The 20,495-nt window shown below is 39.6% G+C and overlaps 1 protein-coding gene across 4 annotated transcripts; it reads right to left on the bottom strand.

Annotated features, from left to right (window-relative positions):
• Positions 1 to 1,129: 1,129 nt before the first annotated feature.
• On the bottom strand, positions 1,130 to 20,455 carry LOC148132761 (uncharacterized). Of its 4 annotated transcripts, none has more exons than XM_087962114.1 (7): positions 19,602 to 20,455; positions 17,750 to 17,871; positions 17,241 to 17,327; positions 8,918 to 9,128; positions 8,511 to 8,694; positions 3,361 to 6,642; positions 1,130 to 1,373 (listed from the first exon to the last, which is right to left on the bottom strand). In XM_087962114.1, the coding sequence occupies exons 3-7, from the start codon at positions 17,269 to 17,271 to the stop codon at positions 1,176 to 1,178; spliced, it is 3,906 nt and encodes a 1,301-aa protein (XP_087818240.1). In that variant the 5' UTR covers positions 17,272 to 17,327; positions 17,750 to 17,871; positions 19,602 to 20,455; the 3' UTR covers positions 1,130 to 1,175. The 4 variants fall into 4 exon arrangements, with proteins under 4 accessions (XP_087818240.1, XP_087818231.1, XP_087818234.1 ...); XM_087962105.1 differs by having other exon boundaries at positions 18,727 to 20,455; XM_087962108.1 differs by lacking the exon at positions 19,602 to 20,455 and adding an exon at positions 18,343 to 18,717.
• Positions 20,456 to 20,495: the final 40 nt, after the last annotated feature.

Here is a 20,495-nt window from a genome sequence, read left to right on the forward strand (position 1 = left end):
ATGCGCAGGAGGAAGTGGAGAAAGTTTTGAAAAGAGAAAGTTTTTCTTGGTTCCCAGGACTCTAAGACATATTTAACAAAACTCCTGAAAATTATGACTTTCTGAATGATACCTTCTAGAAGAGAGGAAAAAAGCGGCAGTTTGGTGGTGCTGAAAGGAAAGTTTACTCTCCTTCCCGCGGAATTAATAAGTGGACATTGAGAAACCTGTTTTTTCAGGCAAAACTAGCTTTATGGGATAAGTCGGAAGGGAGAGGACAAAAATATATTCATCTGGTTTGATTTTGTTGGAGGAGATGCCTTAAGGATTTGAAGACAGAAATAGAACTCCAATAAGGCTTCAAAATACAGATTTGGACTTTCTTTTTCTTTTTGTCTGATACTACCCCTGGAAGAAAGGGAGAATTTTGTCTTGGCTTGGATTGATTGAGGATTGTGGATTTTGGGATTGTTTTACTTTTTTTTGAAATTTCTTGGTTGGTGTAAGAAGAAAAGAGGGAAAAAGGAAAGAAAAGATCTATAATGGCTTTTTCTTTTGAGGAACTGAGGGAAGAATATGAGCAAATAAAAACAGCCGGTAAAGATGGTATGGAAAAAGCCTTCCTATTTTTAGAAATGGCGCTGGTTAACTATCAACAAACAATACAACAGATGGAGGCAGAAGAACAACAAGAAGAAGAAGATGAAGACATGCCATCTTTAATGAATTCCAAAATTTAACTAAGAAAGAAGGAAGGAAGAAAGCGAGGAAAATGAAGGACTTAAGATCTAAAAAACATTTAAGAAAAGAAAAATAAGATGCAAAATAAATATAATGATAGTAAACAAAGAGAAAAGGGAACACAACAGAGAAGGGATGCCAGCAGGCAGAGGCTAGAAGAAGGGGGTAGGAAGATTTGGTGGGGAAGAAAGAAAGGGAAAGGCAGAGAAAAGTTTTGAAATTAGATGGGAAAAGAGGAATTTTTTAGGGACAAAGGGTACAATTTCAAAAAGATACATAAGATGGTATTGTTCTGTAAAAATAGAAAATTAGAATGGCTTGACTTCAGCTGTTAATAAGAAATTAAAATGTTGAAATGTTTAACAATGATTGATTTTTAAAATGTAACAAAATAATTTGAAGGGAAAGGCAAAATAAGATATTATCCCCAATACACACTCTTTCATGCAAAACTGTTAAAGAGGAAATACCATGATTGGCCCTTTCCTTTTTAGAAACTGAGCCATGTATGACACTTGAATTCTCATTTCCTCGATTATTTGTGAAATAAGACAGCCATGGTTCTCCGAGTCTCCCAGTGATGAGGTTGGACTGGATCTCAAACTGCATTCAGAGTGACCAGTCTGGAAATCACTTGGAGGATCTTCCCAATACTGTGGAGATAACAAAACAGTTTATTTATCTCTGAAGCTCCAGGATGTTCATATTCTTTCAAAAGGTTTATGCTGTGAGGCAACCCACCACCACACAACCCACCAACCTCCAGAAATTATGGTGGCAAGCCTGCAGTTTGGCCATGCTGCCTGAAAACCACTAATGTTATCAGAATTGTGAGGTCCCAAGCAAAGACTCGAAGACATAATGTGTCCACCCAATGCTTCTCCTCCTAGTTTCATTGCTGCACTCCAGAAAAATAAGTGCAATGGTGGCTGTGCAACTGCTTGATAGGACCTTGGATGATTATCAGGATCCTTATCTGTCAGAATTCAGACCTGGATATGGAATGGAAAGGATATTGGTAGCACTTTGGCTCTCTGGCATGACCAAGGTGGTGGCTGTATGACCATCCTTGTCTTATTTGACCTCTTAGCAGCTTTCAATATTATCAACCCTGCTGATCCCTTCTGGATCAATTCAGAGGATTGGTGTTGGGTTGTCTCTTTGTCCAGAGTCAATCCCAGTCAGTAGCAATTGGGAAGGGAGATTCTACCCCAGATCAAACTGTGTGGGGTGCTGCAGGGATCAGGCTCTTGTCTCTCCTATTTAACTTATGAAAACCATATGGGTGATATGAAACCATTGGGTGAAATCATATGCTGCCATGAGCTGAGGCATCATCATTATGCTGATGATACCCACTTATACATCTCTACCCCAGGCAAATTAAGCGATGCTGTGGACATCTTATCCCAGCATCTGGAGACTATGAGGCTCTGGATGGGGAACAACAGGCTTCAACTGAACTCTGTCAAGGGTAGATTTAGTGTTTGAGACCCTCTGGGTCTAGGATTATACATCTTTGGTATTGGTTGGAGTTGCACTGTGTCAAACAGACCCTGTGCACAATCCGGAGACTTCTGCTCGATTAGCAAGTGGTGTTCATAGAGAAGGGGCCTTTGCACAACTTCATGTGCCAGCTGCGCTTGATCCTAGATCAAAGGACACTACTCATGGTCAGTTATGCCCTGGTCACCTTTATTTATTTTTATTTATTTATTTGATTTGTCAATTGTTTACAAGATAATAAGTACAAGTGTATACATAGTTGTGAATATATGAAATGGGTACATATAAGAAAAATAAAAGAATAAGAGAAACAATAGGACAGGGACGGTAGGCACGTTGGTGTGCTTATGCACGCCCCCTACCTTCTGCTTGGACTAATTCAATGTGCTCTACATGGGGCTGCCTTTGAAAAGTATCAGGAAACTTCAGCTGCTGCAAAATGCAGCAGTATGAGGAGTTATGTATTTTTTGCAGAACACACATTACACCTCCGCTTTGGGAGCTGCATTGGTTACCAATTTATTTCCAAGCTCAATTCAATGTGTTGGTATTGACCTTTAAAGCCCTTCATGATGTGGGTTTGAGGGACAATCTCCCTCCGATTTAATCTGCCCGTTCCCCAAATCTAGCAAAGAGGACATCTTATGGGTTCTGTCATCTAGGGAGCTAAAATGTAGCCCGCTAGATGACAGTGTGACTGGCATTTTCTGTAGTGATACCTGCACTGTGGGATCTTTTCCCTCTAAAGGGAGCTTGATCTCATCTTTTCTGAGCTTCTGATGGTCCCTCAAGACTTGGTTGTGTCAGCAGGCCTGAGAGCCCAAAGGGACTGGTGAGCTAATGTGGTGAACATGATTTTAAAAGAGCTGAAAATTCTGCTCCAGGCCATTCCAACAATATCAATGTCATTGCTGTGCCCATGTCTCTCAATATTCCACAAATATTATTTAAAACATCAGCATCCACTATTAAACTTAATGATACAGAATAGTGAAAAGCATTGTGTACCAGACCATGTAAAACCTGCTGTCCTATAACTGTGTCCTCATATCGGACAAAAGATCACATTTTCTCTATGGCTATAATTTAAAACATATGTAACTCTTTTGTGCTTTAGAAAGAGGTCAATATTACCATGGTAATTTTGTTACAGGCAGAAAAAAATCCTTCTCCAGCCTTGATGGCTTTGTGTTCTTGGGATGGGGTGTTCTGATGCTGCGTGCAATCTTCTTTCTTCAACGAGGAAGGCTGGATGGAATAAATATGTCCCTCGTCATTTTGTAAGCACCTTCTAACAACTTGCAGAACTGTTTCACTCATGCCTTTCATGGACTGAAGCTGTCTTACAAGATAACCAGCTTTAGCAGACCACTCATACAGAAGACTATCTACCAGATGATGATGCTGGTCTAGTTGGAATTGTCCAGCCAGTCCCATAATTTCATCCGTAAGGAGGAGAAGGTTGCCTGTAGTGGTGAGTACATTCTCTTTCGGCTTTAGAAATTTGGATGGCTCCTCCAGTGCATCCCGGATGACTTTGTCCACTGTTTGGATATTTGCTTTGAGAAAGGCTGCCTTTCTTCCAAAGGTCTCCTTTTGGATGAGGTCACTGTCACTTCCAGTGCCATGTGATATAAATTGGCTTAATTTGACAACACTCTGGATGCTGCTCAAGTATTCTCCATTGAGTCCATTCAGTTGAAGCAAGACGGCTTTGACTGTTATGGCAAGTTTTCTTTGGAGAACCTCAAACTGAACCAATAAACTGGGAGCAGCTATTGGAGAGACTGCCAGAGCATTTGCAACTTGAAGCAGAGATTCTGTCAATATTTTGATCTGTTCTGTTTGAGATGGGATCTCATTCTCAATACCTTGTCTAGCACATAACAGAATTGACAATTTCGCAGCTTCCTGTATTCTAACAGAATTTTCAGATACTGTTGTCAGCGTGCTCTGCAAGCAAAGCCGATGTTTCATTTTAGTTTGTAACTCTTTTAAGGCTAATACATCTCTTCCTATAAACTGATCTACAATATTTAACAATGCTTGGATGGTAACAGACCACAGAATGCAACTTGCATCAAAACTGTCCTGTTTAGCAAAATCAGGATGAGATTTACTAATATCCTGTGCTTTTTCAAGCAGATATTTTGTTCTAGTTTGTACACAAGTGAACTGAATTTGAACTCGTAGGAAAATTTCCTGAAGGCTGGAACACTCGGGGAGCAATTTTCTGTCATCTGAATGGACCACTTTGCTAATTAACTGAACCAGCGTCTCTAAAATCTTCATGATCTCATCTAAACTTTGAATTTCGTCATGAGAACTACATGGAGGCATAAAGCCAACTAACTGCTTTGCCAGCCTGTACCAAGAACTTACAACGAAAGTCAGACTGTGCTTTGTCTCATCAATCTTCTTAGAAAGCAACATAGCTGTTTGCAGCAGTTGCTCTGAATTGAGAACAGGGTTTGCCTCTACTTCTCCAGCTAATCCAATAAAATGAGGGATTAACGCCACTATTTCTTTGTAATGCAATAATTTATCAGACATAGGTGATTCAACAATCCGTAAGGCTTCTTTAGCTGCATCAATACAACAGTTAGCAAGTTCTAGCAAATCAGCACAAATGCTATTCAGGTGTATGGCATCATGTATTCTTGTTGCTGTTGTCAGCTCACTAATCAGTGGGTGTAAATTAGCTCTTCTGACTGCATCTTTCTGGTATATAATATTTATTCTGGGAAATTCCGGAGAAGGACAATAGGCTGGTTTAAATTTATCCAAAGACTCGACCAGCAATTCTGCATTATTTGAGCTATTTTCTTTTATGAAACTTTGTATACTAAATTCCATAGGATCCTGTGAAGCAAGGGCATCTGGAAAATCTATGGAAATATTGAAATCATGGACACCATCCCGAAGTGGACTAAGAATATCTGGCTGATTACATTCATCTAGCCCCTTTCGGACATTACAAGCAAACTCTATCAATTCCTTTGTCCTCTCTGAATATTCTTCTTTAGCTTGCAAACTGGTCATTCTTGCCATATACCAATTTATGCTAATTTCTGTCTGTGTTATGGCATTTTTCAGCTGTTTAATTAAAACCAAGAGCCCATTCCGGAAAATGGGATCTCTGGCTTTGGCCACAAATCTATTAACAAACTCAACTATCTGTGTTGCTTGTCTGCATAGTCTAGATGTGTGCCCCAAAAAATGTTCAAAGTGCTGCATATCTAAAGCTTTTTCACTTGCTTCTTTGTGTCTCATCAACTCTTGAACAGATGCATCAAGGAATTCATGCAAATCCAGTATTTTGTCCAAACACATCATCAAACTTTCTGTTGTGCTTGACCATATTTGAGACAAGAAGTTTAATTTTTTAGACACATCATCATTTCCTGGAAAAAGGCTCAGTTCACTCAGGAGACCAGGCACTGTGGCAAGAAGTCTATGAAATTGTTCTATACACTGTTCAATATCTTCAGCAGTTTCCCTTTCAGTGCATGTAACAAGAATCAAATTGGCTGCTTTAAGCATCTGCGTGGAATGGCTGAAGAATGTGGTAGCCAAAGGTTTCAATTTTCTTAGGAGGTCTTCCTTTCCAACATGAGAACATGGCTCCATGGCAGCTTCTATCAGTCTCCTCATGGGGCCTTTAATATCAACCAAATTATCCAAAACATGATAGATAACAGCAGAACGTATTACTTGATTAAGATGTTCCAACTCAGTTTTCATGGCCAAACACTCATCTTTTATATTTTCCTTTGGAAAGCCATTAAATGTGCTTACATCCATGACAATCACTTTTCTGAATTTCAGTAAATGATGACAAAGTTGAATTAGTTTTTGCTTTAGAGTTGCTCTTGATGAATCAGCAAACAGCATGCAATAGAAAATTAGCACTTCTACAGGTAAGTTTAATTTATCTTCATGTAGATGAATTGGCTGTGGACTAAACATAAGGCCTAGAAATTGATGCAAATACTGGGGGAAAAGGCCATACCTTTCATGCAATTTTTTTGTTCTTCCTATGTTGCTCCTCAACAGGGATATCAATTTTTTAATACTACTTTTTGCTAAGTCAAAAATATAATTTTTTGATAGGTTCATTTGCTGCTCGTGGGGATGCTGAAGGTGGCTGACTTTTGCTGTGAATAACATAGGGATGCTGTTTTTAAGGATCTGCAGGTTTTCAGCTAAATGTTTCCGTTGCAAAGATTCTTTAAGATCCCAAAGGAGTCTTTCTGTCAGATTGATGAGTAACAGGAGAGCCTCTGAAAAGGGGCGAAAAGCACTTAGTAACGCTGATACATCTTCAGCAGAGTCCAGCATCAGCAGGCAATCAAATAGCCAACGAGCAGCTTGGATTATTTGCCTGATGGTGGAATCCTCTTGTGCCCAGAAAACCTTGTAAATTAAATTTTAAAATATAATGGTAATATCAGCAATTGTTAAGAGAAGTCTCTTTTTACAGTAGTCAAGATTATTGCAACAATCTATTTGGCAAAGTTATTTGGCAATGTTAACAACAGTGTCATTTGGGGCCGTTCTCCCCAGCTAAGTTAAAATGCCATCAACCTCTCGTTGATTTGCTGTCCCCATTGTCAATTCCTATCCTGCCTTTAATTGTAAAGACCCAATATATGTTAGGCAAAGTGATTGACTGATTCTATCATTCATCATACCACCACCAAGTGCAAAAAAACATCCACCTTTCATAGTCCATAGTCCAGTGGGAATGAGGCAAATCTAGCTATATGATTGTACAGCCTCACTATTCATCTTCCACTTCTTTGTTCATCCTATTCTGCTATAACTCTACCTGAATACAGATTAGAAATACCATGTGAGTCATAAAGGAAGCCTGGTCAATTTTATTTATGATTTCTCTCCCTTTCCTTTTCATCCATTATTTAAATACAAAATACTTACTTCCCAGTACCTCTGTGTTCTGTTTAGGAGGCATCTGGGGAGGGGGGAGATTATGCTATTTCAACTTATGAAAGGGCAATAGAATTAAAACAGGAGTATAAGCAGCCTAGTGATATTGCACAATTCTGATAAACCACAATTTAAATTTGCATGCTGCCAATTGCTTCCATCTTTCTATAGAAAATGTAAAATAGTGACATCCTTATAACATATCTGTAATATAATAAAGTGGAGGATTCGCTGAAGGACAAACTTTTAGAATATATCAAAAAGACCAATCTTCCCTTTCTGTAGTGTATTTAAAACAGATAATAATCTCCCTTGTTAATATCATTAAAAAGTATCTGAAAACTTACTATTGTACAGTAAATCATTAATAATATACAAGTAGAACTACTTTATCTGTACATATAATATAGTCCTCTAGGACTATCAATCCCACTAAACAGACACCAGACTAAGAAATCAATTCCACAAGAAGTCTAAAACAACTTTTAATGAAATCTGCCATAAAGACAGAAACTTGCAAATCTGGTTCTGCTGTACCTCTTATTCCTTTTCATGCTTCAGTAAATTAGGGAGGTGAGCCTTCCAAACAATCTCCATTGTGGGCTTAAAATATGTTTCATTCCCTCATTGCCCTGACAACTGATCTTGCATATCTCCATCAAGATCATCTTCCTTACTTTCTATAACTGCTATTACTACTAATTAGAAAATGGCTACACTGCCACATCAGTAAAATCTTTGTTGCATGGAGGTCATTATTGCTATAATTGGGAAGTATTTAGAATGACTTCAGATTCTCCTTCTACTCCATAATTCTTCTCTTACCCCTCAAGTTGAGATAACAAAATGAGGTCCCTGAGGTAATCCTTTTTTGATCTGACAAATATCAATTGATAGTCAAGCATTTTCTGCTCATGTATTTTAGTAGTAGCTAGTCATAAGTAAGAGGTACAGATCAATTATTTGTTTTCTTCTTGGGGTGGAATGTACTGGCAGAATACTGCTGTATCATCATTTTTATATTGCTACAGATCTAGCCATCCTTAAAGGCATATAGATAGTTGAACCTTTGGCAGCCGATACGTATCTGAGATTTTGCCATTTGCAGAAACTTCAGTACCCATTGTGGGACATAAGAATATAAACAGTATAGCAGAAATGAGCAAAGGTTTATTTTTCATTTCTACCCAAAACCTCAAAAGCAACCAGATAGAAGGCAAGGAATATCTTGCTTTTAGCAACAAGCTTTCACAAATGCTCTGCACATAACTGACCAGCTGCTATGCCAAACATGCCAAACTATGTTTCAATAGTTAGGAATAAATTTAATGTACTTTTATAGTTCCCACAAGTATCCTTTTTGCAGAAACAGCCAATTCTTCTACAGAATTGCAAGCATCGGGTTGAATGAGAAGCTTCTGAACAGCAAGAAGGATGTTTTTTCCTGATACCAGGAGAGTTTGAGTTGCTGGCACCATCTCTTTCTCAAGGACCTCATCACCAGATTCTTCAGCCAGCCTAGAATGGGACAAAAGATGTGGCATTTAGCTCAGTTAATGGGAGCTGGTACTGTAAACAAACCGGTCTTTGAGGTCGCATATCCGACACCTAACATTGTTCTGCACAGCTTTTTTTTGAGTTGCAAACCTACATTTCCTTCTTATAATATATAAATTACTTGATGGTTAGCTTGAGCCCAAAATTCACAATTAAATAGCTTATATTTTAAAATAAATATTACCTTCTAGCAATACAGCTGAATTCTTCCGTAGCTTTTGCTAATTCTTCTGCAGTTGTCTCTAAATTGGCAAAAGCTTCATGGGTAATTTCTCTCTGCTCAATTGCTATTATTAAATTGTAAAGTTCAGCAATCATGGGCAAAATAATTCTATGCGTGGATTTGGTATAAACAATAGCACTGATGTCATACAGGGAAAAGCATTCTACTGCTTCTGTTTTGGAAATAAAAGACACAATTATCTGAGTTATATTTATTAGGTAAATATATTTAAATATTATGATACATGAATTATAAAGTTCTGAAGGATATTTCTGAGGCAAGCTCTTATTAAAAAATCATAATCACACTTTTTGTATCAGATCTCCACAGATATCTCTATTTTAATCAGCTCTTATTTTTAAACATCTTAATTCTTTGTCTGGTGTTACTAGCATTTCTGTCAACAGTGGTAGATGTTGCGGGTGGAAAATTTGAAGAGAAATTTTCATAAGCACTGTTAAATCCAAGTTGTGTAAAATATTATTGAAAAGTGATTCAAAACAAATCAAACTGGCAATAGCAGGAGTGTTAAAAAGTTCATATTCTTGTTTATCATACAACCTCAAAACACTTTTAAAAAAGAATGCAGTTTTTTCACTACAGACAAGGTGAGCAGATAGCATTTTTTTGCTACATAAACAATATCACTCACATAAGAACACCATGATCAGAAAGTTAATAAAACATGTAGTGCTATTTACTCTAGCTAACAACCACTGTCAATAAAATTGTAAAAAAATTGAAATTAAAGAGCTGAATATATATTAATATTCAGTCTTAATGTGTGTCTTGTCTGCCAGGCGTTTGGTTCTGGTAATTAGTGTTTTAGCCACGGAGTTTATCTGTGCTGGGTGGTGGTGGGATTGGGCGTTGAGGTAGCGGTTGGTGTGGGTTTTCTTCTGGTATATGGTGTGTCCTAGTGTGCCATCTGTTTTTTTGTAGATTAGTACATCTAGGAATGGTAGTTGTTTGTTTGTTTCTGTTTCCATGGTGAACTTGATTTTGGGGTGTACACTAAACGTATCCTGAAAAGAACTGAAATGGCTTTACTAAGGAACCAGCTCCACAATAAGAGATTCCGATTAGATCAGTTAAACAAAGATTTGCTAGCACTACACCTGGAACTGAGCAGCAAAATCCACCCTCTACTTTGGGACAAGATAAAACAACTTACAACTTGGAGAGCTGATTCTGAAGGCATTTACAAACAAGAAAAATTATTGAAAAAACTAAAGAAATTAGAACATGACAAGAAAACCCCCAACAACTCACAACAACACCTGAAACAATTAGTGCACAACGTTTCCAACAGAGAACTCACCAAAACAGAAACAGATGTCCTAACCAAAGGATTCAATTATGCTATAGCACCCCAAAAAATCCCCACAGAATCCATCATATGTGCAGTAGAATCCAGCCTAACTAAATTAAATACAGATGAAGCTGATAAAATAAGACACCAAGTTACCAACATCTTATGCACAAGCAAACCACCAAAAAGCAACTTACAGAAAAATGAAATCAAAGCACTACAAACCCTGAAAAGAGATAGCAGCATAATCATCCTCCCAGCAGACAAAGGGAATGCCACTGTAGTAATGGACAGAAAAGACTACGAAACAAAATTGACAGACCTACTCCAAGACTCCACATACAAACCCATAAACACTGACCCAACCACATATCTGGAAAAATTAACCAAGAAGAAAATTATAACCAGCCACATAAGCAAAGAGATCCAACACATGATCATACCCAGAGAGAAATCTTCCAGATGCCCCAAACTATACGGCCTCCCAAAAATACACAAAGAAGGCATACCTCTCAGACCCATAGTCAGCTCCAGAGGAGCACCACTACAAAACCTAGCTAAACACCTAGCAAAAGAGCTACAGCCCCATGCTGAAACAGCAGCTTCTCATGTAAAAACTCATACCACTTCTTGGAAATGATCAAAGATCTACACGTGGAGCAAGAAGATCTGCTTGTAAGTTTTGACGTGGTTTCACTATTCACTCAAGTCCCGATAAAAGAGACCCTTGAAATCATCAAAAATAAATACCAACCAGCTAAACACCTCATGGAACTAACAGAACACTGCCTAACCAACACATATTTCATATACAAAGGACAAAGATACAAACAAATAGAAGGAGCTCCCATGGGATCACCACTGTCACCTGTCATTGCAAACCTGTTCATGGAAGAATTCGAATCCAGAGCCCTGGCCAATGCCATCCTCAAACCCAAACTATGGTTAAGATACATCGATGACACATTCGTGATTTGGCCCCATGGACAAGAAAACCTAAACAATTTCCTAACACACCTAAACAGCGCACACCCCAAAATCAAGTTCACCATGGAAACAGAAACAAACAAACAACTACCATTCCTAGATGTACTAATCTACAAAAAAACAGATGGCACACTAGGACACACCATATACCAGAAGAAAACCCACACCAACCGCTACCTCAACGCCCAATCCCACCACCACCCAGCACAGATAAACTCCGTGGCTAAAACACTAATTACCAGAACCAAACGCCTGGCAGACAAGACACACATTAAGACTGAACTATGCACCCTGACTAAAGTACTGACAGCCAACGGCTTCCACAAAAGCAAAATCACCAGCTTGATCCACAAAAACACACTGAAACATAATAGAGACCCAGAAGATGAACAGACCTATGGAACAGCTGTCCTGCCCTACATAAGAGGTACTACAGACAAAATTAGTAAGGTACTACACAGACATCACATCAGGACTGCCTTCAAAACAGACAGAAAAATAGCAGCCATCCTTAGCAACCCCAAAGATAAAATTGACCTGGAAAACCAAGGCATATACGAAGTCCCCTGTGCATCATGCCCGGCCACATACATTGGACAGACCAATAGAAGAATAAGCACCCGCCTGGATGAACACAAAAATGCAGTCAAAAATCTGGAACACACTTCCTCACTAGTCCAACACATGGAAGCCACAGGTCATAGCATCAACTTCAATGGCACCAAAACCCTGGCCACTATAGAAAACCTAATCACAGAATCATCAGAGAAGCCATAGAGATTGAAAAAGACCAGAAAGCATGAACAGAAGAGATGATTCCACCAGGCTGTCAATCATTTGGAAGCCTGCACTCACAAACAAAAAAATCTCCACACCACAAGCCAGGCAAACACCTGGGCACAAACAGATCCCCCTGATACCTCCAGCTCAAACACACCCAACCAGGCACCCAGATGAAACCCAGCTTCCTAACTAATGATAGCCGTCCATTTACCCCGAAGCCAAGCTGCACTAAAGGCCTCCATTAAAGCAACACAATGCTGCCAGCCAATCAAGATACAAAAAGAGCCAAAAAACAGACAGAAGATATTAGAGACACCAATCAAGCAGAACACAGCAAACTCCGAGACCAATAAACACAGACCAAGACTCCCAACCAATCAGGATGAAGAAAAAACCATTCTGGCACAGCAATAGGCTGCCCCAAATTCAAATCTGAAACTGACTGTAAAAGTCTGACTCACAGACGGACACAATACAGAAGCCTGATGATGGCAGATGAGATTCTGCTGAAACGTTGCTACAACTTTAAAGAACTCCCACAAAATCCAATTGAAATTCGAACACCATACCATGTAAGTACCAGCCAAACTTAAGAAAACATATATATATATATATATATATATATATATATATATATATATATATATATATATATATATATATAATATATATATATAGGAACTTCACACAAAAAGATTTCTCCTAGACCAAATCAACAAAGATCTTCTTACACTTCACCTCAGACTCAGCAACAAGATTCACCCCTTACTTTGGGACAAATCCAAACAACTCGCTGTCTGGAGAATGCGACACACAGACCACCTCAAGACAGACACACACACCAACAAACTCAGAAAACTACAACAATGCCAGAAACCAACTCCCCCTCACAGCCACACATGAAACAAACAGTGCACAACATCTCAGACAAGATCCTCACCGAAGCGAAACCAAGGTCCTTTCAAAAGGATTCAACTTTGCTGTTGCTCCCAAACACATCCCCACAGAAACCATCATATGCGGAGTTGAAACCAGCCTGACCAAAACCAACCCTGATGAGGCTAATAGAATCAGACTCAAATCACCAACATCCTCTGCACTAGCAAACCACCCAAAAGCAACTTATCCAAAGAAGAACAAACTGCACTACGTAACCTGAAAGAAGACACCAGCATAATAATCCTACCAGCAGACAAGGGCAATGCGACAGTGGTTATGAACACATCTGACTACCAAACCAAGTTAACCAACCTACTCCTAGACCCCACATACAAACCCCTAAAGACAGACCCCACCACCTACCTGGAAAAACCACCAGATCCAAAATAAAGCCTCCCCATCAGTGAAGAAATCCAGCAAAGAATCATACCCAGAGAGAAATCATCCAGATGCCCTAAGCTTTATGGTCTCCCCAAGATACACAAAGAAGGAACTCCACTTAGACCAATAGTCAGCTCCATAGGCTCACCTCTACAAAACCTAGCCAAATTCCTCGCCAAACAACTACAGCCCTATGCAGAATCCATCAACTCACATGTAAGAAACTCATTCCAGTTCATCGAGATCATAAAGAAACAAAACTTACAACCCAGCGACCTACTAGTTAGCTTCGATGTCATATCCCTCTTCACCCAAGTGCCAATAAAAGAAGCCTTGACAGCCATCCAAAACAAATACAACCCCCAAGCACATCCTAAATCTGACCAACCACTGTCTATCCAATACATACTTCACCTACAATGGACAAAAATACAAACAAATAGAAGGAGCACCCATGGGATCACCCCTCTCACCTGTCATCGCAAACCTCTACATGGAACACTTTGAAACACAAGCTCTAGAAAAATATGATCACAACCCAAACTCTGGCTCAGATACGTAGATGACACCTTCATAATCTGGCCACACAGGAAAGAAAAACTGAACAACTTCCTCACACACCTCAACAGCCTACACCCCAAAATACAATTCACCATGGAAACAGAAGCTAACAATCAACTTCCCTTCCTAGATGTCTTGGTATACAAAAACCCAATGGCTCCCTAGGACACACCATCTACCAAAAGAAAACACATACAAACCGCTATCTACACGCACTCTCACACCACCACCCAGCACAGATCAATTCCGTAGCTGAGACACTCATCTCCAGAACAAAATGCTTAGCTGATGAACAACACCTAAAAACCGAACTAAACACTCTCACCAACGTATAACAGCCAATGGATTTCAAAGAAAGAAGATCACCCACCTAATCCAAAAAGAAACCCCAACCAAAATCCAAGACAGAGAACAAGAGAACGGCAAAGCCCTCCTCCCATATATAAAAGGCACTACAGACAAAATCAGCAAGATCCTCCAAAAACACAACATTAAAACAGCATTCTGCACAAACAGAAAAATATCCACCATCCTAAGAAACCCTAAAGACAAAATCGAGTTAGAAAACCAAGGAGTATATGAAATCCCCTGCACTGCCTGCCTCACCACATACATTGGACAAACTAACAGAAGAATAAGTGCACGCGTTGAAGAACATAAGAACTCAATCAAAAAGAAGAACCAACCTCTTCCTGGTCCAACACCTCAAAGCCACAGGACATGAGATTGACTTTAAAAATACCAGAACTATCGCCAAAACTGAACACCACAGCAGCAGAATAATCAGAGAAGCCATAGAGATAGAAAAACGCCCACACAGCATGAATAAAAGAGATGACACCTCCCGCTTACCAGCCATTTGGAAACCCGCCCTCATGAACAGACGAGTACCCAACATGATAAATGACACCAGACCCACACCCATGAGGGCCACACAAGATGCCACCACCACACTTCCACGTAAAAATCAGACTCACACCCACACAGAAGATGAGACACGACCACAGACCAGAAGCCGCACTGCAGCTGCATCACTACCCACTTCAAACTCCTCTGAACCATACATGAAGCGAACTCACCCCCACCATGAAGATGTGGCACGACCACGAACTCGAAGCCAAACGAACACAGACCCAGACCCCAAACTCAAAGCCATATTAAAAACCCAAAATGCTACATCACAGCCACCCGCTCAGGACATCACATCAGAAAACTCAAGAAATTACACCTCAAGAACCAAGAAGTCACAACACAGCAAATGACCCAGGATATCACAGCACAAGACCAAGGATACCACAGCAATAAATCTCACAAGGTCATCACACAACCCATTACCCAAGCTGTTACTACACAGGAGGCTAATCGAAAAGAGATCAAAACACAAACGACCCAGGAGATTACAATGCAAGACCCAGGATACCACAACAAAAGAACTCACAAGCCCATCACACAACCCATTACCCAAGCCGTTAAAACACAAGAGGCTAACAACCCAGGAGATGACAGCACAAGATCCAGGATATCTCTACAACAAAAGGCCATTACACAGCCCATTATACCAACATCAACTCCATCAACCAATCAAGAGGCTGCAGCACAGCCAACCAGCCCAGCACACCATCCCCCACCACTTGTATATATAGAGATGGCAGCTCCGGTCACACACTGCTTGCACTGGCACTAAGCCGAAAGCACCAGCCTGAAGATGGCGAGTGGGACCTCGCCAAACGTTGCCTAGATACTTTGAATCTTACGCGGGAGAAAACCCGAATAACCAAAGATCCATATATATATATATATATATATATGTTTTCTTAAGTTTTCGGGTACTTACATGTATGGTTTTTGGCTTGGTTCGGGTATTCTCCCACGTCATTGTAGTTCTTTTAAAGTTGTAGCAACGTTTCAGCAGAATCTCATCTGCCATCATCAGGCTTCTGTATTGTGTCCGTCTGTGGGTCAGACTTTTACAGTGGTTTCAGATTTAAATTTGGGGCAGCCTATTGCTGTGCCAGAATGGTTTTTCTTCATCCTGATTGGTTGGGAGTCTTGGTCTGTGTTTATTGGTCTCGGAGTTTGCTGTGTTCTGCTTGATGGGTGTCTCTGATATCTTCTGTCTGTTTTTGGCTCTTTTTGTATCTTGATTGTCTGGCAGCATTGTGTTACTTTAATGGAGGCCTTTAGTGCAGCTTGGCTTCGGGTAAATGGACGGCTATCATTAGTTAGGAAGCTGGCAAACACCTGGACACAAACAGATCCCCCCTGATATCTCCAGCTCAAACACACCCCAACCAGGCACCCAGATGAAACCCAGCTTCCTAACTAATGATAGCCGTCCATTTACCCGAAGCCAAGCTGCACTAAAGGCCTCCATTAAAGTAACACAATGCTGCCAGACAATCAAGATACAAAAAGAGCCAAAAACAGACAGAAGATATCAGAGACACCCATCAAGCAGAACACAGCAAACTCCGAGACCAATAAACACAGACCAAGACTCCCAACCAATCAGGATGAAGAAAAAACCATTCTGGCACAGCAATAGGCTGCCCCAAATTTAAATCTGAAACCACTGTAAAAGTCTGACCCACAGACGGACACAATACAGAAGCCTGATGATGGCAGATGAGATTCTGCTGAAACGTTGCTACAACTTTAAAAAGAACTACAATGACGTGGGAGAATACCCGAACCAAGCCGAACACCATAGTGGTGCTTTTAAAGTTGTAGCAACGTTTCAGCAGAATCTCATCTGATGGCAGATGAGATTCTGTTAGCAATTATTTCTTAATCTCAAATATTCTCCATTTGCCAAACATTTTAAAATCTAATTATACATATCTAACTATACATGTCCTAGGGGGAAAGCTTCACGTGTACTTAGTTATTTATGCACTTTATCTACACTTTATCAATGCAAATGGAAAGCAGGCAATTTCCAGAAATTAAAACAAACTTTCCATCAATCAAACTCCTTACATTTCCAGGCCTAAACGCTTCTCCCTCCTAATAGCAGGCTTTCCCCAAAGTTCCCTTCCAGATGATACATCTAGAAATTTCCCCACTTTTGTAGACTTACATATCCCCTTTCTAATACCCTCTGCTTACTAGGGAGATGACAAGCTCAGACCAATGCAGCAGCAATTCTGCATGGGAATCAATCTTACTGAATCCAGTGGAGCTGATTTCTGAATAGATACAGACATTTGAGCCAAGCTTACATTACATGGCCAGTCAAAAAGGCCTTTTTTAAATAAAAGGAAACCTTTAAAAGGTTTTCATCTCCAGCTATGTACATGTTCTACCAGATCTCTATTTTACCTGTCTTTGCCATGTTCTCCCCATATGTCATTCCTTGGAGGTTATAAAAAAATCCAGTCTCATAGTCCACTAATTAAAAAGCCCAGCCTGCAAAGAAAATGAAATAAAACACTTGAAACAAGGGAGAAAAAAAATGAAAAGAAATGGCAATATCAAGGGGGGGAAAGTCAAAAAGAGATTCTAAAGTAGCTTTCTTCTTCACCCAAAGATATGAATTATCAGGGTGGAAGTCAGGATAGAGCCCAAAGCTCAGTGATTGAACATAGACCTTGCAAACAGAAAATCCAATTTCAGCCTCTGATATTTGTAGATCAATTTTCTAAAGATCAGCAACAAGTGATATGAAGAATTCTCTGCCTGACACCCTGGAGAGGTCTTGCCAATCAGAGTAGACAAAACTGGACTAGGTACATGCAGTACCAGGCAGCTTCCTCCGAATGGATAAATTACATTTTCTTGCTCAATGAGGACAATTAAAATGTCAAATTAGTCTGATAATCAAGACTCACAGACTGCTGAACTATGAATTCATTTTGCATTTCTCTTTTCAGCATGAAAAATAAACATGACAACCCAGACAGTTTTCCTTTTCAAGGAATTATTCGGATAGATACCAACTTAAGAGAGATGCCTGCAACAGAGAAAAAGAGCAAGATAATAATTTCCTTTGTTACTTCAGTTGGGTCCTGGTAGATTCTGAGGATGCATTCTTCACTGATACATGCAACATGAGAACTCAGCTTTATAAATAATTAAACAAGCTTATTTACTAGTAATAGGAACCCTTTAGAAAATGAGATGTGGTAACTTTCCAAAGCCCAAATCATTAGTCAGTCACTATTATGGCACAAATAATCCTGTGTGTACTATTAAAATCCACCTCCACAAAGGAATGCGGAAGAAGAGCAATAAACTTTGAATCACACAAAAATGCCCTGGTGTGCAAATTACTCCATATTTTATTTGAAGTTAAGTAGGACAAGTTTTGCATCCATGCCTGAACAATGGGCAAACTCTCTAAGCTTTTGAATAAAATATATAAAAATATATAATAAAATAATTTTTAAACTAACAAGGGACAACAGAAATCAAAATTACATACTTTCATGTATGCAGACATCTATAAGGGTGGAAAACTCATCTGTTCTTTTTATACAGAGTATCATAGAATAACAAGAGTTGGAAGGGACCTTGGAGGTCATCTAGTCCAACCCCCTGCTCCAGCAGGAGAGTCTACTCAAAATATTAGCCTCTATCTAGGATCAAACTCACCTCTAGGCTCCACCTCTAGGCCACCCGATCTGCCATACCATGGTCTGAAAAGCTAAACTTTTTCTATGCCTGAAGAAAAATTTTATGAGTACAAATCCTTTATTAGGGAATTTGAATTCCATACATTCATTTGTATGTTTGATTTTAATTATTAAATAATTTACTCATTTAATCATATAACATAACATGAATATGTAACACTAATTTTACTTACTGCAGAAGAGATGCATGCTTTGTCTGGGCATTTTTCCTCCTCCTCCTTCTTTTTTTGCACATAACAGACATCTCTAATTATTAAAAACCAAGAAAAAAGCTCCTAAGTCAGATCAAATACTGCACTTTTTATTCAGGGATATATTCCTACATTAACCATCAAGAAAGCCCAGAAGATACTTTCTGACTTGGGATTTATTTTATCAATGGCTAGCTGAAAAAAACAGGAGCTAGATACAGGGAAATATATGGAAAGGATCAGTGATATAAGGAAGGTATGTTGAATTGGTTAAGTAAATAATATTGTTATTATTATTATTGACACTAATAATTAATATCAAGGTAATTAATATTGTTGTAAATATTTTGATTATTTCCTAAAAATATTTGTACCCAGACAACACACTGTTCAATTGAAATTGGAATTTTTATATGCTATAAAATAAAAACTCGAATAAAAAAAAAAGCCCAGAAGCCAAACAGGAGAAGCAATACTTCCCCCCCAATCACCACTATTTCTATTCTGAAATTGTTACTTTCAGATATACTGCCTTTGATTCTGGAGGAACACCAAAGAACCAACTTTTTGCAGTGGGTAGTCTCTTTGTCCTATGTGGTTGTTCGAAGTCAATATCCATTTGACATACAAGCAATCAAAATCAATTTCTCTGTGTCAGCTGACAAAGACCACAAAAGGGAGAGATAATGTTAGAATGTCACTGGAGAAGGTGAGATAGATTTTTTTTTTTAATTTGGCTCTACTCCCCTTTTCTAATCTTTTTTTTTTAATTATTAAATGAGCTGGATTAAAGGCTATCAGTGGCTCAGCATATCCATTTTTTTGTTCCTGAAAAAAAAAAAAAAGATGAAAATCACCTGGTTATTTTTGTCAGCTTGAAACAAATTGAAAAGGTACATTTTCCGGGGACAAAAATGACACACGTCACAGTCTCCCCCCGAAATACTCATGGCCAGCAATGCTTTGGGACCAAGCTAGCCTTCTAGCTGCCTAATGCCCTTTACAACCGCCCTAGCAGCTGACGCTCATCTGTACATGAACAATAAACAAGCAGACGAGCTTTACGGGTTGCCTCGCGTCCTTTCCCTCCTTGGGAAAAGACCTGAGGGGGGTTCCAGTTACGTCAACCATTGAAGGGAGGGGAGCGGGGACCCAATTCCCACAAGCCACACCCATTACTGTGGTGCACTGTTTCTCAATCACAGCAACTTTCATAGGAGTGGACTTCAACTCCCAGAAATCCTTGCTAGCTAGGGAATTCTGGGAGTTGAAGTCCATAAGTCTTAAAAGTTCCCTGGGTTGAGAAACACCGCTTTGCCTATTCTCTGAGCTCCATGTTTACGCTTCACTCCCCCTCCCCACCAATGCTAATCGAAACACAGCAATGCTCTGCCAGGCGGGTCTTTCCTCTTTTTTTTTTTTTTTTTTTTACGATCACCCGAAAGAATCTATCATCTGGGCCAGATTGCGGCAAGATTCCTCCCGGCTGCGTGTGATGGGCCGGGCAGCAAAAAACAAAAACACCCGGATCCTCCTTTTCCACTTTATTGGATGAAGAATTAGACCAAGTATTATTTTTTTCTCCTCTCCCAAACCAGCCTAACGCAGGCCGTCGCCATTCCTTCCACCTTGAAACTGGATAGGCTCCGAATTAACCGCACGGGAAGCCTCCTCCTCCTCCTCACGGGGGAACTGAGAGGGCGGCGCGACTCAATTACTCTTTTTGCGTCGTGAGGCAACCGCCGAGGCTC

Source organism: Notechis scutatus, chromosome 1, assembly GCF_049901735.1.
Source record: "Notechis scutatus isolate UNSWTSFEM ecotype Mainland chromosome 1, rNotScu1.2, whole genome shotgun sequence".
Taxonomy (NCBI): Eukaryota; Metazoa; Chordata; class Lepidosauria; order Squamata; family Elapidae; genus Notechis; species Notechis scutatus.

Excerpts from the sequence above, each read along its gene's own strand:
- LOC148132761 (XM_087962114.1), bottom strand. The coding sequence starts at position 17,271 with ATGACATATGGGGAGAACATGGCAAAGACAG. Across the intron at positions 8,695-8,917 it reads TTCAGCTGTATTGCTAGAAG|GCTGGCTGAAGAATCTGGTG; the intron begins GTAATATTTATT and ends GTCCCATTCTAG. Across the intron at positions 1,374-3,360 it reads CCTGTAACAAAATTACCATG|TATTGGGAAGATCCTCCAAG; the intron begins GTAATATTGACC and ends TTATCTCCACAG.